This window comes from Leptosomus discolor, chromosome 18, assembly GCF_034619465.1.
Source record: "Leptosomus discolor isolate bLepDis1 chromosome 18, bLepDis1.hap2, whole genome shotgun sequence".
In the NCBI taxonomy this organism is placed as follows: domain Eukaryota; kingdom Metazoa; phylum Chordata; class Aves; order Leptosomiformes; family Leptosomidae; genus Leptosomus; species Leptosomus discolor.
In genome coordinates this window covers 2,843,831-2,859,224 of record NC_141408.1, presented here as the reverse complement: position 1 = coordinate 2,859,224, position 15,394 = coordinate 2,843,831, and the positions used below count along the sequence as shown (strand labels likewise).

The 15,394-nt window shown below is 49.3% G+C and overlaps 1 protein-coding gene across 1 annotated transcript; it reads right to left on the bottom strand.

The window, feature by feature from the left end:
* Nucleotides 1-1,483: 1,483 nt before the first annotated feature.
* On the bottom strand, nucleotides 1,484-14,464 carry UNC45B (unc-45 myosin chaperone B). The gene is made up of 19 exons (XM_086475014.1): nucleotides 14,303-14,464; nucleotides 13,470-13,506; nucleotides 12,966-13,141; nucleotides 12,314-12,403; nucleotides 11,657-11,824; nucleotides 10,313-10,481; nucleotides 9,853-10,023; nucleotides 8,871-9,042; nucleotides 8,212-8,512; nucleotides 7,718-7,812; nucleotides 6,194-6,335; nucleotides 5,611-5,751; nucleotides 5,290-5,417; nucleotides 4,640-4,706; nucleotides 4,153-4,266; nucleotides 3,929-4,044; nucleotides 3,470-3,587; nucleotides 3,203-3,358; nucleotides 1,484-2,297 (listed from the first exon to the last, which is right to left on the bottom strand). Exons 1-19 carry the CDS (start codon nucleotides 14,462-14,464, stop codon nucleotides 2,031-2,033), a joined length of 2,790 nt encoding a protein of 929 aa, XP_086331140.1. The 3' UTR covers nucleotides 1,484-2,030.
* Between the last annotated feature and the right edge of the window lie 930 nt (nucleotides 14,465-15,394).

Below are 15,394 nucleotides of genomic sequence, written 5' to 3'. Positions count from 1 at the left end.
CACCACAGAATGACTTGTGGTACATTTGGTTTGGAAGAAGAGTCTAGTATTTGCCTAGTGTGATCACAAAGCACCAGTGATTTAGCTGAATGTGGTTACAATAAGGAGAAGACATTGTGTACAGCTGGAATCACTCTCCAAATATATTTGCCTTTAGGCTTTCAAACCTATTACAGCTTAAAAATTCTTGTTTTTCTAACTTCAGGAAGCTAGAGGCACTTCCCCCCCCCCCCCCCCCCCTTAATCAGCATACAAGGAAAGACTATCTGTTGTTAGGGTTAGTTGTTAGGGTTTCTGTGGGATTGGACTGAGGATGAAATCGGGTTTTCCGTAAGCAGATCTCTGGTACTTCAGAGAGGCTTTCATTAGGCTGAGAAGAGAGAAGCGATGATGTTGCCGAAATACTCCTCTTTCCTTTGGGAAACCCCAAGTGAGGTTTGTACTCCCTCTTGCCTACAGGGGCAGAAGGAATTATTCAAGCTTGGGTCCCTTTTCATCATCAAATCATCATGAGAAATTTCCACACTTTATCAAATCACAGGCTAGCATGCCTGCAGACCTACTTATATTGTTCACAGATTAGGAACTCCAACATCCAAAACCATCGATTTCATTCAACATATGAAAAATACATAATTGCCCGCTAAGTACAATATTGTTTTCCTGGAATTACGTAGTCTTTCACCTACTGCCCAGGTGTACTGAACAATTTTATTTAACTAAAAGAAAGAGATGCAGAGATTGCTCAAATCCTGGACACTCTGCTGAGCTGAGCTTTCCTTAGCTCCCGTACTAGAGCCCTGGAATGATCCCAGGCAAAACGAGTTTAATCCTTCTACCCGTCTCTAGGGCCACATTTCCCATTTGGCTGCCTGGATGGACTGTGAACCAGGTCTTGACATGAGCCAGCAGAGGCAGACAACACAAGCTGTCTTTGTTAACTCTTTCATAACCCCCAAACCTCAGCACTTAATCCTGCCATGCCCATCACATGAGGGTCACTGACATTTGGAATGATCAGAAATATTTTAATGCACTTGAATTCACATGTCAATCATTGCTGAGTAGGATTATATTTACTATATGCTTAGATTTTCTTCCCCCCAGGGACTAAAGCAAGGGTCTGTGATTTTTGTGTTGCCTGTAGCTTGCATAAAGAATCTGTGCTTGCAGGTAAACATGTATTTAAGAAAGTCTAACGTGATGACTTACTGGGGTGTTTGCATCTCATTCAGCTTCTTCCATAAATGAAGTATTTTCAAGATTCCCTGTTGAGCCAATCCCTGTGCCCTGGTGCGAACCCAGCTTAACCCATTAGTGCCACCTCCTCATGGTGACTTTGCATGTTCACCTGACCAGCACTGCACAGTCTGCAAGAGCAAGAATTCAGCCTCCACCTTCCTGGGTATGGTGCAAGGCTGCAAGTGGGAGTTACTTTAGATTCTCCATTTGCTTAATAAAAGCAAAACAGGAATTCCACATGGAACAAAAAGTAGTGAATTTATTCAGTTCATCCACCCTCCTCACACTTTGGCACACCACTTGAGGCTGTTTAAAGATACCATAAATGAACAAAAAAGCACACAGCTAAAACCCAACCTATTTCCTGACCCCAGAGTAGAACGCATTTAACCCTCTCTGTTCCACCATTGGTAAGAATTCCAGAAGGACCAGGAGCTGTAGATGGCTGTAGGACAGATTTCGGCTCAGCTGTTTCCTTCCAACAGCCCCCTGGCACATTTCCAACACAACCAACTCTTTTACAGCTGGGCCTTGAAGCTTTTAGCATTATCAGCTGAATGGGGCACAGAAAGGATTTACACCACCTGGGAATTACTCAGATGCACACTTTACAAATTCCCCAGGCAAACGCCCCCCTTTTCCTCATACAGTTTCTGATCTTCCAAAGTTGTCCCCAAACTATTCCATGCCTTGACAATGGCACTAGATTTTCCCCATGGCTCTCACTTTTCCACATTTCTCAGCAGCTTTTTTTCTCCACTCAGCCTTTTTTGGTGCTTTTCATTTCCTCATGCCCGAGAGAGAGGTTTGATCAGCCCATAATCCATGCACCTTGTGAGGCAATCACGCGCTGCATTAATGATGTGCTGCTGCTTGGGGTCATCTTCTTTCTTGCCGATGTACGTCAGGATCTCTAGGAGCTCGGTCTCCACCAGCTTCTTCGCTAGCTCTTTGTCAGCATTGATCAAGTTGAAGGCAATGACGAGTCCTCGGTGCTGCACTTCCATGTTATCATGCAAGCAGAGCCTCTGCAGGATTTCAAGCCACTGGGTGGTCTTCAAGGGAGAGAGAGATCATTAGCATCGATCTGAAGAATACCTGATCCAAGAATGCAAGTTTGGCAAGGCATTCCTCAGCAGAAGGGGGGGCAGGGACTTGCCTCTTCAATCCTCATGTCAGGTGTGGTTATTTGGTTCTATAGCTAAGGAAACCTGACTGCAGACTTTCAGGTGCAGTTTTTGTTATGCTAAAGGCAGACGATTTCATGGCACTAGCACCACCTGAAACACCCTTTGTGTTCAGGATGCTGCATAATCTCTTTTCAAAGCCTGATCCCAGTATTGACACAGCTGAGATGCCCAGGAGCAGACCACCCACTCTCCGCACTGATTTTCCTGAGCCCTTCCTTCGCCCAATCAATCATTTTTATTCTAACAGGACCTAGTGTCCCACATCAGGGTGTGTGCAACACAACAGGGGTCACGAGTTCTCAACCACAGCTCTTCACAAATATTCAGCTAGGCAAGGTCCGAGCTCTCAGGACTTACAGATCTGTGCAAGAAATGGAGATGTTTTGGGACCTGTAAAGCTCAATAGGTTATCTGTCACGCTCTTCTCATTTTTGACTGAAACAAGGTTTGCATTTCAGGTTTTTTATCAAAAGCTTTAAGTGCCCATAGAGTAATATTCTGCATTTCTAACCTTGCTTGACAGTTACCACCCTGAACCTAGCTTGAAGAATGGCTAGATACAAATATTTCAGCTCTGAGGTGAAGTCTAAGGCAGGCTGGTTTACTTTGGGCAGGGTGGACTAGGAGCATGCACGCCCAGGTCTCAACTTCACCAAGTTCCTCATTATCAAACTGACGGACTACATTTTCCTTTTGAGAGGCAATTTCATGACGGAGCCAGGCCCCTTCAAGGATATGGCTACACTGCCCATAATCACTTATGGTCTTACCACTTCAGTCATCTTAGAGCAGAGTTTCTTTTGTGCCGCTGTAAGCATGGCCAGAGCTCCAGCCGCTGCAACCTGGACTTTTTCATCGTCCTCACCACACAGCAACACCACCAACTTCAGCCGGTCATTTCCATCAGCCACAAACCGCTCTTGGACCTAAAAAAACCCAACCCCATGATATCCAGAGATGAAACATTTAGGAATGCCGCATCACAGTGGCTCACAAACTGGTACATGCAGTCAAGTTTGAGATGCCCAGTGAGTTACCTCCTTGTTGACCACCAGGTTGCACATGCACTCTGTGGCTGCCTGTCGAAGTTGGTCGTGATTCTCAAACATATAGTTTTCAATATCTGGCAGGGCCCTCTCTTTGACTATCTTCATCCTGTGTTGAAGAGCAGTCAAATAAAATACATCATGGAACAAGCAATAACCAACTTATAAAATAGTAACTGCAGACAGGGAAGGCCTTGAAACCAACCAGTGTCCACAGCACTGGAGCTCAGGACACACGGTTCATTCCCTATCTAATGCAGGTTAGGTTCATGTCTTTCTAGAGGAAAATGTGCCACTCTTCTCTTCCTGGCTATTTTATTAATCTTTTAGTTACAAGACCTTTGTAGCTCTGCCAAAGGCTGACCAGTCTTCATAGTCCTACAAGAAAAGCGTCTGAAATTCACATTCACTCCTGGGGAAGAAAGAAGGTCACAAAGCAGTTAAACTCACCTAAGTTTATCACTTCTTCCTGAAAAGTTAGTGAGACCTAACAGAGCCTCATAATTCTGGAGGCCATCTCTCTCAGTATTCAGCAGGCTGACAAGGGGCCTCACCACCTCGTACACCTAAGAAGAGAAGGCATGCCACTGCTTTTCCTGCTCTCAGATCTTCGCAATTTTCATTTGCTAATGGAATTACCATGATTTTTTTAAATTTATATTTTTTAAGCTTACCCTCTCCCCTGGGAATGCCATGTCTGGATTGGAGATTGCAGCAATTTTTGCCAGAGCGTGAGAAGCCTTTATCTTGCCAACTTCTGTGCCTTCCATGGCCAGAGGTATCAGGGCCTAGTGACACACGGGAAAGCATTCAATGCCTCTGAGAAGATTTACAGGATTGCCTTAGTACACTAAAATAAGTTAAAAATATCCCAAAGATGTGTCTGTTGAAGAAATGGGTCTGGACTGCAGCCCACTGTGATGTCTTGCTTTTGTTCTCAAATAGGCACCACACCAGAGCTTGTAGCTCACACACAGTTGTTTGAAGAAGATTGCTTCTTTGGAGGCTTGCAGAGATAGGACTGGAATGTCAGTCTGAGCCCCAGGGGCTACCAAGACAGCTCATGCTTTTCTGTCACCTTCCCTCACCGCAGACACATTGCAGGCTCCCAACAGACATTAACTGTACATCAGGTCGGGCTGCAAACATAAAAGTAATCACCTTTCCACCGCCTTGAGCAACAATGGTCCCACGGTCCTTGGGGTCTTCACACAAGGCAAGGAACACCCTGCAGAAGCACAGCATCACTTAGTGAAACAGCCACGTGGGAAGGCAGTAACCCACTTCCCTCATGGAAGAGGGCTAAGGTTTTGCAGGGGTGCCAGATCCACCAGGAAAATTCCAGATGTTTAACCCAGGGCCCACGGCACTCCAAGTGGAAACAACAAATCACAGAATCACAGAACGTTAGGGGTTGGAAGGGACCTCAAAAGATCATCTGGTCCAACCCCCCTGCCAGAGCAGGACCACCTAGAGCAGGTCACACAGGAACGTGTCCAGGTGGGTTTTGAAGTAAGAAGTGTCCAGCCTGTACGATGAACTCTATTCCGGCCAAACCCAGTACAGAGGACTAGAAATTCCAAATGCATCCTAGCAAGGCAGCTCTGTTGCCAGCTTCAAGGTCAGAACATGGATATTTTTGACATTGCTTAAGAAAAACTTTGGTTCAAAATCCTTTCTCCGCCCCCCTTTCATGCCTCCCCCCCAGATAGGATGCACCATCTCACAAAGCAAGAGCCAGCCCAGGCGCCCATCTCCGTGGCACGTGGGCTGGCCAGCACTCCTGGCTCCCCCAAGAGTGGTGAAGGCACCTGGCGATGAGCTCCTTGCTCTGGTCTGTCAGTATGGCACTGTCCACCTTCACCATGCAGGCCAAGGCAGAGACGACGCCGGCTTTCAGCAACCGTTTCACCCGCTTCACCACAAAATCCTTCTTGTCCTGAGGGGGGACATTGGAAAGGGATTAGCCCTGCAGCAGCTGCCATCCTGTTGCCTACAGCCAGGCCTGGCTGAAGAGCAATGCAGTTTCAGCCTTGGAGACAAGAGACCTGAGGTCTGTGACAATGGATACACCAAAGAAGGTCTTCAGATCTGAGCATCTCCTCCCAGCTCTCCAGCTGTAGACAACCTACCTTCGGATGCTCCTCAGGCACGTGCTGCTTGGAGAATTTTGCCAGTTGTACCAGTTCTGGGACCAGCTCCTTGGTATCATAGCTGTTGGTACAGTTCACCAGTGCAGAAGCCACAGAATACAAGATAGTCTTGTCGCTTGTCTGCACAGAAAAATAAAAGCTTATGTGAGGGTGAGGACACAGCGGGGAAACAGGTCCTTTCAGACTGCCATCACGGTGGTTTGCACTAGCTGAAGGGCTCTTAGGCTTATCCCCATCTTTATAGCCCAAAGCAGGGAAAAACCTAAGTTTTTATGGTCAAACAGGCTGTTTGACATCATCAGATGCTGTCAACATCTTGGTGCCTTTGGTTTTCAGTTGCTGGCAGTAAAGGTAAGAGCAACCTTCCTCAGTCTTGGGAGAAAAGCATGATGACAACAACACTGAGGTGTCCCCGTGGCACAGGCAAAACTGAAGTTTTGCTGAACTAGAGGTGAGGGGTTGGGGTCACAGCTCCTCCTGCCTGGGGAGACAGTGTTGGCCTGGAGAGCTGGGAGAAGTTGATGCTACCAGAGGAATGAGGGAACAAGGTAAGGTCATAGACCTTGGCTAATTCAAACATAGCTTGCAGGGCTGGCTCATCTTCAACAAAGTCATCTTTCACATCCGCATCGAAGGTTAGATAGGCCAGCCCTTCCACAGCCCATTTCCTGGTGCGGGCATCAATGCTGGTGTTGCACAACCATCTGGAAGAGAGAAAACCATCCACATTTCTATCATCTCAGGAGCCAGGATTAGTTTCTCTGGGAGAGGAGGGAGGAAAAACAGATATTGAGACTGTTGCAGGCCCAAAGATGCCCCCAGGTTCTGCTGCAGCTCCTAAAGACTGTGGATGCTACCCTTGAGACATGACCTTCTTCCCATGGTCCAACTTGAGGGATCTAAATGCTGCAGGGAAAGACAGACCAGGACAGCTGCTCAGCACTGCTTTACCTTCACCACCACATGAAACACCTGATGCCCTGCTATCCAGTGCCAGCAGCGATGTCCACCCATTCAGTCACTTCCTAACTTCATACCAGCTCCACCTGGTAAATTCACCTTCAAAAGGTACTTGCAGATATTGTAGATAGCACTCGAGTAGGCTGTACCATTCCGGCAAGGAGGGAGGCACCATGCCTGGTGTCTCACATGGGAACTGAGTGAGGGAGGTTTATCTGGATATTGAGGAAGGAGGAGCATATGGTTGCTTCATCACAGAGGAGCTCCAGGTCCCAGTGCAATGGCTGTGGGGGCACTGTCAGCTGCCAGGCAGCAACAGTAAATGAAGGCAATGTGTGGACAGGATCTCTTGGGAAAGGAACATCTTGTATTTTGCAAAGTATAGAACAACAGTTGACATATAGAACAACTGGTCAGAACAGTTGTTGTTCTGGTTAGAACAACGGGTTGATGAAAAGTTCAACGTGACCCATCAACGTGCGCTGGCAGCCCCAAAAGCCCATCTCATCCTGGGCTGCATCCAGAGCAGCGTGGGCAGCAGGTCGAGGGAGGGGATTCTGCCCCTCTGCTCCGCTCTGGTGAGACCCCCCCTGCAGGGCTGCGTCCAGCGCTGGGGCCCCCAGCACAAGACAGACACAGACCAGCTCGAGCGGGTCCAGAGGAGGCCACGAAGATGCTCAGGGGGCTGGAGCAGCTCCCCTGTGAGGACAGGCTGGGAGAGTTGGGGGTGTTCAGCCTGGGGAGGAGAAGGCTCCGGGGAGACCTTATAGCGCCTTCCAGTGCTGAAAGGGGGTGCAGGAGAGGTGGGGAAGGGACCCTTGATCAGGGAGGGGAGTGATGGGACAAGGGGTAACGGTTTCAAACTGAAAGAGGGGAGATTTAGATCAGATATTAGGAAGAAGTTCTTCACTGTGAGGGCAGTGAGACACTGGCACAGGCTGCCCAGAGCAGCTGTGGCTGCCCCCTCCCTGGCAGGGCTCAAGGCCAGGCTGGATGGGGCTGGGAGCAACCTGGTCTGGTGGAAGGTGTCCCTGTCCATGGCAGTGGGTTGGAACTGGATGATCTTTAAGGTCCCTTCCAACGCAAACCATTCTATAACAGAAGACAAAAAAGACAAATCACTCACTTTCGGCACTGCCTGGCTAACTTCTCAGTGGACCCCTCAGCAAACTGCCGCAATCCATAATCTGTACCTCCTGCTGAGCCCAGCTTGCAGAGACCCTGAGGAGGATGAAGAGGGTACACCAGTGAGAAATGTTCGTTAATCCTCTAGTATTGCTGCCCCAAAACAGCCTAATCCCATATCTGAAGTTTGAAGTCAGTTCTAACAAAGAGAAAGCATTCTAATACCCAGCAGATCGTTCAGCTTGTAGCACACCAAAGTGAGGTTTTTGTGCTCTTACTGGATGTCTTTAATGGAAAACTAACCAGTTTTGCCTTCAAAGGTACCAATAATCCACGTGGTCTCCTGGTCTGGCATCTCCCCCTTCCTTGCAGAGGGAAGCACCATAAACCACTCCCCAGCTGAGGTGAGTGAACCCAACATGCTCCCAGGACCTCCCCCCACTCCCAAGTCTGGTGAGTGTGGCAGGCGACAGAGGCAGGGGCTGCCACCCTTACCACCAGGGCTCGGATCTTGATCTTCTCATTCTTCGTCTTCTTGTAGATCTCCTTCAGGAGCGTCACCCCATTGGAGATGATGAAGGTGGCCCGGCTCAGCTTGGTGGAGGCATGGATGAGGGCTTCCACAGCCACCAGCTGGTCAATCTCTCTCTCGGACCCACACAGGGCAACCATCATCTCCATGACTCCCTTCATGCCAAGCAGCTTGTTGCCTAAGTCAAAGGGCCCTTGCAGAACTCCAGACACTATCTGGATGGCATGGAGGGTCTTATCCATGTCCTGTGGGTCGATTTTGCTCCTGTATGGGATAGAGGGAATAGCATGGGGAACAGTAGTTTCTTACAGTTCTTATTCCCTTGGGCAGGAACATCCTTCTCCCTCAGAGCGGGAACTGAGCTCCACTGCTGAAATGTATCGGCAGGGGGGACACAGCTGAGCCCAAATTCATGCAGAGGCTGTGATCCAGCAGGGAGGAGTACAGTGCAGGGATCTGAGGATCCCAGCTGAAGTATCCAATAGGATCTCAAGCAAATCATTATCTCCCAGGGCCTCAATTTGGCATCTAAGTGGATTGCAAGTGCCTCATCTCATCCTTAAGACCTCCTGCTCCCGTGCCTCTGGGCCAGCTCAGCCGCAGTAAGCCAGCCCTGACTCACTTGATGTACTCCTCGCAGATCACCCGGTAGTTGTCACGCTCTGGGTCGCAGCGCAGGTCATCATAGAGTTTATTTAGGAGGACGGAGGCAGTCAGCTGGGTGTTCTCTGTCAGCGGCAGGCAGTCAGGCATTTCAGGAATCTGACCCACCACTTTCAGTATCTTTTTTAAGCCTGGAAACAATGGAGTGATACAGCTGTTAGAGGGTAGAGGGTCTGTACAAAATGCAAAACACTATTTTTTTGTTTCTTCTAATGACATAGCCAGCTTGGATGGTTTTCAATTACTCTGCAGCCTAATCACTTAAGCCTTACACAAAGAAGGCACACAGATATTTACTGGGGAGGAGCTTCTGCTGGTGAGATTACAGGTTTGCAGCACCAGGCTTTTATGCAGCTCTCAGAGTGAGATAAAAGCAACGCTGTGCATTTGGTCCCTGGCTGGACCAGGAGGCATTAAACCTACTGACCTCTAAGGCTGAGGAAAGGTCAGTGACTTTCAGGTGATTCTGGATGTCTTAACCCTCCTTTTGCTAAAGTGTAATTAAATAACTTCCACCAAAATGGTAACACAATGCATTGGAATTAGTATAAAAACACACCCCGCACAAATTCCTCACCCCCTTCCAGTCCTAGAAATGACCAGTTTAAGATCCAGCAAGCTCAGCAGGTGCTCATCTCATCCTGTCTAAGCTAGACAATTTATCCAAGACAAATTCTCCTAAGATGAGCAAATACATTGGAATAAACTAACCAGAGAAGTTCCATCAGTCCTTTAGAAACCAAAAAGTTCTTGCTCTCATGCACAATTTTTTTCTTTTAATCTTAAAACTGTTTCCTGCTCGTAAGTCTAACTTTGCTCCAGGATTGCATGCACCAAAGAAGCCAGAGGATTCATTTGATAGAGAAGATCAGTTCTACAGGGATTCAGGCAAGAATACGCAGCTCCACTTCTCCCAAACCAGATGGAGTGGAAGGACTCACCGTTGTCGATGACAAAGATAGTCCTGCTGTTGTCATGGTCTTTCAGGTCCTTCCTTGGTATATTCTTGTTGAGGAGGCTGAGAGCTCCGTCTCGCCCTTGCCCAGATACTTTCTTACTGACCAGCATATCCAGCAAATGCATTGTGATCATCCTCAAATCCTTTTTAGTATCTACACAGAAGCAAGGCAGTAGCAGCCAGTTACAGGAAATTATCTTTGAAAGCAGGTGAACCCAGTGAAAACCATTCAAAGCCATCGAGTGGCTGGAACATAGGTATTTAAGTTAATACCACGAGGGTAAGAGCTATGTGCAGGTTGTGATCCTGGACAGCTGAAGGGTAAAGACCCCACTTCACCAAAGAATAAGGAATAGGGTAGACATCTCAGGAGCAGAGCCCTCCTTGCTCACCCCGCTCCTCCTCCAGCAAGACTGAAGGACCACCGGGTCATGCACCGTTACCTAGCACTACGGCCTCCTCCTTCCCGTGCTGCTCCTCTTTCCCCTGGCCCAGCAAGCAGTCAGTGATGGTCTGCAGGAGGTTGCAGACAGCCAGGGAGATTTCTTCATTGTCTACAGACATCCACGTACAGATGTTGTCGATGCCCAGGCAATGGAGGATGGCGGTGGCCTGGCCCCCGAAAGGAGAGAGTAGCTGTTAGCGCGGGGTACGAGCCTTTCCTTCCTGCACGATTCAGAAAAGTCAGCCTCAGCTTGTACCAAGGAAGTGTTTTCTTGGGTGAATCCCAAATCAGTACAAGGCAGAGTTTTGCTTTTCCAGCCTTATTTTCATTTATAATAAGACAACTCCTAAAACTCTAGATTTGCCAGTAATGCAACCAACTATTTCCAATGAGGATGTTGAGATGAGCATGGCTGGGTTTGGAAGAGGCCCTCATGCAAGGTTGTTAACAAAGCCTGTTGAGTGCACGAACCCCATCCTGGCTGTGAGCAAACCCAGTGTCAGCATGCAGCCTGTCCCCGTGGATGATGGCACATCAGTAATTTGGGAGAGGCACGTTCAGAAACACGCTGACCTAGAGGGCTTTGCAGAATATCCTTTTTGCATATGACAACAGTTAACAGAAAATAACAGAAAATAACAGAAAATAGGTCTCCACTGCGCTGGATTTTTATCCAGTAGATTTTATTTTTGTTGTGCCCTAGTTCCCCCGCTCCTTTGCACTCTTACGCTGACACGTACGTTCACTTTGCGCATGTCCATCTCCTGCTTCCAACCATGTAACACAGACAGGACCTCTTAGGAGCTGTTTTACACCATGACGACTGCCTTGGTGTACAGTAAGGTATTAGCTGGCTCAGAGGTCCCTGGGACTTGCCTTGAGACCCTTCTCAGGAACCTTAACTTCCTTGCAGACTCTCCCTGCTTTCCCTCATCTAAGCCTTGGACAAAACTTTCCCAAAGGTATTTGTTATTTGTTGCTTTTCTGAGACCTCTGATGAAGGACTTGGATTTGACCCAGCCATGCTCACCACCACTTCGGTGGTAACATCTTGGTGAAAGTTTTACTTCACCAGCACACACGAAGGCACTGTAGGGAGCACGTACAGCTTTGACCCTGGAGATCAGGAGCACAGCAACAGGAGCAGTTTCAACAGTCTGTGTTAACCTCACTTACATAATTATTTGTATTCATTTGTAGGATTTCATTTTTTTTTTTCTACAAGAACCAGAAGGAAGAAAAGAAATCCCCACTGCTCACAAACACTGTGAACTGTTGAAATTTTCCACTCCCCTGGGTGCAAGGCAATAGCAGTGAAAGTCTGGAGCACCCCATTGCTCACCCGAGCTTTATGTCCTGTGCACATGCCGGAAAGCGTCCTCACGGCTGCCAGGATCAGCTCCGCGTTTTTGGTTTCTATCAGCTGCAGCAGCAAGCTGACCCCGTTGTTCTGGAAGATCCTCTCAGCACCTGCCTCCTCCCGCCCCAGGACTATGAGGTTGTTTGCAGCCTGGATGGGAGACAGGAGAACCAGGGGTCAGTGGCACAGCCCTGCTAGCAGCCTCCAGCACACCTCTGGGCAGCTCTGGGATGTCCCGGTGGGAGCTGTGGGGCGGCCATCTCCTGACAGATGCAGTAGACCAGCTCAGACCCCACCAGGCAGTTTCTCCAGGTGAATCTGGGGACCAGCTTCGCTCTGCCCAAGAAAAGTGGGTCACTGCCTGGAAGGAAGCATGGCAAAGGTGGCAGAGATGGGCCTGAGCAGAAGTCCAGTCTGACCCTACCTTTGGTATTTTGGGAGGTTGGTCCACCTTCCCTCAGCACAGGGGTGATGCCTCATTGGGACATTTCTCCTCCCATTATCTCCAAGTGCAGTTCACCTCCAAGCTCCTTACCTCGTCCTCCATCCAGGGGAGGTAGGGAAGGGAAGAGTCTTCTGTTCCTCAGTGCAACGTCTGACATGAAACAGCATTTTTGGCAAGTCCAGGACAGTTCTCACCTTTTCTCGCTTTTCTTTCTCGCTGTTCTCATCCAGCAGGATTTCAAACATCTTCTGCACCCTCGAGTCCGTGGAGAACTGAATGCGCAGCTGTGCCAACAGAGAGTGGGTGAAGCATCAGAGGGAGAAAATCGAGGAGCAATTTTCCTTTGTCACTTCAAGGACACCACAGACCCGCAAACCACAGACAATTTAATGTGAACAACAAAATAGACATGGCTTCTCAGCGATCAGCATCGATTACCCATCTCAGACTCGTGGGTGTGGGTGGAGCCAGCCCTAAACCATCGTTTCTGAGACCTCACAGAACCTAGTGATACAAAGACTTCTTCACAGCACCCCATAAAGGTAACTAAGTCAGTGTGGCAACTGCCAGACCCAGTCCAAAGCTGGTTCAGTTCCTTGCCAGGATGTCACCAAGACATTCAGGACCAAGCCAGCCTCAGGAGTGAACTGCCACACTTTTTAATTTAACCACTCCACCTGATCCTCAGATTCACATGCTTCAAGTATGAACTTCCAGCTAACGGAGCCTAATTACCCCCTTACATTGTTATGAGTTTCCAGTTGACCAACAATCCATCAGTGTAACCCAGAGCAAAGACTTCCCACACCTGGTCTGTGAACCTGGGACTGCTCCCCTGGCATTTACCTTCTCCTGGATGTTGGTGCCCAGTCGCCTCAGGGTTTCCTGGAAGTTTTTGTTGCGGGGTTCGATGGTGGCACATTTCTGAGCATCTTTGAACGCTTGGTCCAATTTGCCCAATTTTTCCAGAGCTTGGCTGCGCCGGTACAAGGCTTTGATATCCGAAGCATTGATGTCAATAGCTGGGAAAGTGATGCAAAACATCAGGCATCAGAGTCTGCTTCTTGGAAATCCTCTCTGTAAACTGTGACTTGCTTTACAGTGGCTACAGCTCCTTGGGACGTGGTGGTTGTTAACACTGAGTGAACTGGGACCTGATCAGCACCGACTGCACCAACACACCGAATTGGTACCTCTTCTTTTGAACCTCCTCCACGTGGCCTCAGCACGTGGGTGTTAGTGGACATCAAGAAGTAAGACCACAGCGCCCCAAAAGCAGATGTGAGAGCAAGCTGGAGTAAGCACACCCAGCAACACAGCTCTCCTCTCTCAAACCAGCCCCCTCCTTACCTCTAGATGCATCTGAGGCTGCCTTGGCATATTCCTCCTGTTAAACCAGAGGGGAGAAGCCATTTGTTAGCAGTGGAATAGCAGGGCATGTCCCCACTGCTGACGCACACTGTGACCTCTCTGTTCCCACTTGCTAACAGGACACCTCAGTGAGGCCAGCAGCAGCCTACAGAAGGAAAGATGGGGGCTTAGATGCCTTTTCATCACTGATGGAAAGGAAGAGGAAAAGGTCCGTGATGCAGGTGAGACAACATACGGTGCTGCAGTGGCAGATCGTGGGCAGCGAAGGAAGAGGGAACACTCACACAGCCTATCTGCAGCTTGGTCTGGGTTGGCGTCACTTCTGGATTGGTGAACATCAGGAACATGCAAGCAAGCTGCTAAAATCTCACAGCAGGTCGCTCCAAGCTGACTGCCAGGGAGCTGGGGCAATTTGGAACAGATACCAATAACTTTTTGTTTCGCTAAATCTCTGCCTGGTTCTCTTGCGCTGGGACAGACAGCAAGAGCGATGCCTCTGCAGCCCACCCCGAGGCTTCCAGAGCTCTCTTGTCAGCGTGGAGCAGGCTGGCTGCCAAAAGCTTTGGCTTCAGAGTGATTAAGCGGGACCATCTCTGCGCTGACCTGGTGTGCTCAGCCCCATCAGGACTGAAGCAGGGAGGCAGCTTTCCTGCTCCAGGACAAGCCCAGAACAAATCATTTCAGACCAGTTTGCAAAGCCCCTATTCAATAACTCGACAAGCCACCCAGTCCACAACTGGTGAGTGTCCTTGGCTGCCTCTCTGCTCTTCTCCCCTTGAGCACTGCCCAGGCGAGCCAGGAGCTTTTCTCACCTTTTTGAGGAAACACGCTGCCCTGTTCCTGTACAGCACTGCCTGCAGCGCCTTGTCCTTGTTCAGCTTGATGGCCTGAGTGTAGCTTTGAACAGCTTTCTCGTAGTCATTGGCCTGAAAGTATTTATTGCCCTCTTCTTTCAGCTGGATGGGATCCTCCATTTGGTGAGCTTTAAGGAAAAAACATTGATTTGTGTCCCTTTTTCATCTGCCTGTGTCACCAGCGTCACCTGCCTACTCCACCAAGCTGAGTTTCACCAAGAGACAGACGTATAATTAACACACACATTAATAAACGCAGCTTACCAGGCTGAAGAGTTTTGAAAATGAAGACCTAAATTGCTCCTCAAGGCTGTGGCTTCTCAGAAGCTTTTCCCACGGCTGCAGATCCTTAGGAGTCAATTAATAAAAGAAAGAAAAACAGGAAAAAAAATAATTAAAGAGGTCTGCCAGCACCACAAAGAGTCTGTACAGCTCAGGAAAGAGCTCGTCTCCGGCTCCAAGTTTGGGCAGGACCTGGCAGCTCCTGCTGCCTGTCAGTGTCACCTGTCAATGCAGCCCGTCCCCGTCCCCCCGTGCTATATAGTCCCTGGGGAGGGCTGCGAGCCAGGGCCCCTGGCGGCCAGCCCAGCTGGGGGGGGGCACCTGCGTGCAAGCAGGCAGCACCCCTCTGCAGAGAGGGGGGGATTCTCTCCCGCCCGCTGGGGCAAATCCCAACTTCCCTCTACCTGCAGAGCTGCACAGGATGTGGGGAGCAGGAACGGGGTGGTTTCCAGCCAAAAAAGCCCACGGCTAGGATGGCCAACCCCCATCAAGTGCTCAGACCCTTTTCCCTTTCTATTTAGGGAAGCAGGAGACAGCTGAGCCGCGGGGACAAGCGGCCCCAAGCCAGCAGCTGCAGCTGCACCCAGCACCTTCCAGAACACACTGGGACGGAAAGCTGACTTGCACCCAGCGCTGCCTCCTCCTCGCAGGGCCTTTGGGAGCCCACCCTGCTGGAAATCCCACCCGTGTCCGGCTCTGCCACCTCCCCTCGTTTGGCAGCCCACTAGCACAGACTAACACAGTTGTCTGTACTGGAGCATACTGGCC

What these genes read in the sequence shown, in the direction of transcription:
- UNC45B (XM_086475014.1), bottom strand. Translation starts at nt 14,464, where the DNA reads ATGGAGGATCCCATCCAGCTGAAAGAAGAGGGCAATAAATACTTTCAG. An exon ending in GCACCAACATCCAGGAGAAG is followed by an intron (nt 12,404 to 12,965) that starts GTAAATGCCAGG and finishes CTGTTGGCACAG; the next exon opens with CTGCGCATTCAGTTCTCCAC. An exon ending in GGAGGAGGCCGTAGTGCTAG is followed by an intron (nt 10,024 to 10,312) that starts GTAACGGTGCAT and finishes GCTTCTGTGTAG; the next exon opens with ATACTAAAAAGGATTTGAGG.